Source organism: Dendrobium catenatum, unplaced genomic scaffold, assembly GCF_001605985.2.
Source record: "Dendrobium catenatum unplaced genomic scaffold, ASM160598v2 fragScaff_scaffold_71, whole genome shotgun sequence".
NCBI lineage: Eukaryota > Viridiplantae > Streptophyta > Magnoliopsida > Asparagales > Orchidaceae > Dendrobium > Dendrobium catenatum.
In genome coordinates this window covers 2446325-2447077 of record NW_021318533.1, presented here as the reverse complement: position 1 = coordinate 2447077, position 753 = coordinate 2446325, and the positions used below count along the sequence as shown (strand labels likewise).

General features: G+C 50.2%; 1 protein-coding gene across 1 annotated transcript in view; it reads right to left on the bottom strand.

Moving 5' to 3' along the window:
• Positions 1 to 16: 16 nt before the first annotated feature.
• LOC114579729 overlaps positions 17 to 753 on the bottom strand; it is a gene marked incomplete at its 3' end in the record, with an annotated part of 9059 nt that continues 8322 nt past the window's right edge. The window contains exon 2 of the mRNA XM_028695311.1: positions 17 to 746. Within this exon, the coding sequence (XP_028551144.1) occupies positions 17 to 746 (730 nt within the window). The remainder of the gene's footprint in view (positions 747 to 753) is intronic.

Below are 753 nucleotides of genomic sequence, written 5' to 3'. Positions count from 1 at the left end.
GTTCCTCAAAGGGGACAAAGTCCCCGCCAGTGTCGTCGTGTAAGTTCTTCCTCCTCTTCCTGGGCAAAGTAGCAATGGGCCCAAGCTGTAATAGTTGTTTCTCCATGAAAGCCTTGGAGGCCTTGTGTTGGCGCTTGGAGAGATTGACTGTGGTAGGGTCGGTTTCAGTGTTTTGGCGTTCAGCATTGAAAACAACGGCCTGCCGATTGTTCTGCTTGCTATAAGGGCTGATTATCCGACTAGAAATGTCTTCCATGCGCCTAACCACCTCATTGGCATGAGACCCTGCCTTGTTGTTCTCGGCCGAGCTGGGCATAGGGATATGTTGGGGAGAGCCCTCGGGTTGAGCTGGAGGTGGACGGGGAGTTGGTGTGGGAGTAGGGGACGGGCCTTGGCTAGCTCTTTTCATAGTGCAGCTGCCCTTAGCATGACCAATGTAGCCACAGTCAAAGCAGAAATTCGTGAGTCCCTCATACTCAATCTTCTGAAAAAAACGGCCGTGAATACCATTTATCCAAATCCCCGGCAATAGCTGTTGGGAAAGATCAATACGAACACATATACGAGCAAATGACGACCTTCCCCAAGAACTTGTATGCGAATCCATCCACATAGGGTCTCCAAGCATGTTGGCAATGCGTGTGATGTTGCTAACATCCCAATAAATTAAGGGCAATTGGGGTAGACGAATCCAAATGGGCGAGTGAAGTCCATGAAGTGAATTTGGGGTGACAGACGGAGACCACCTGTCCA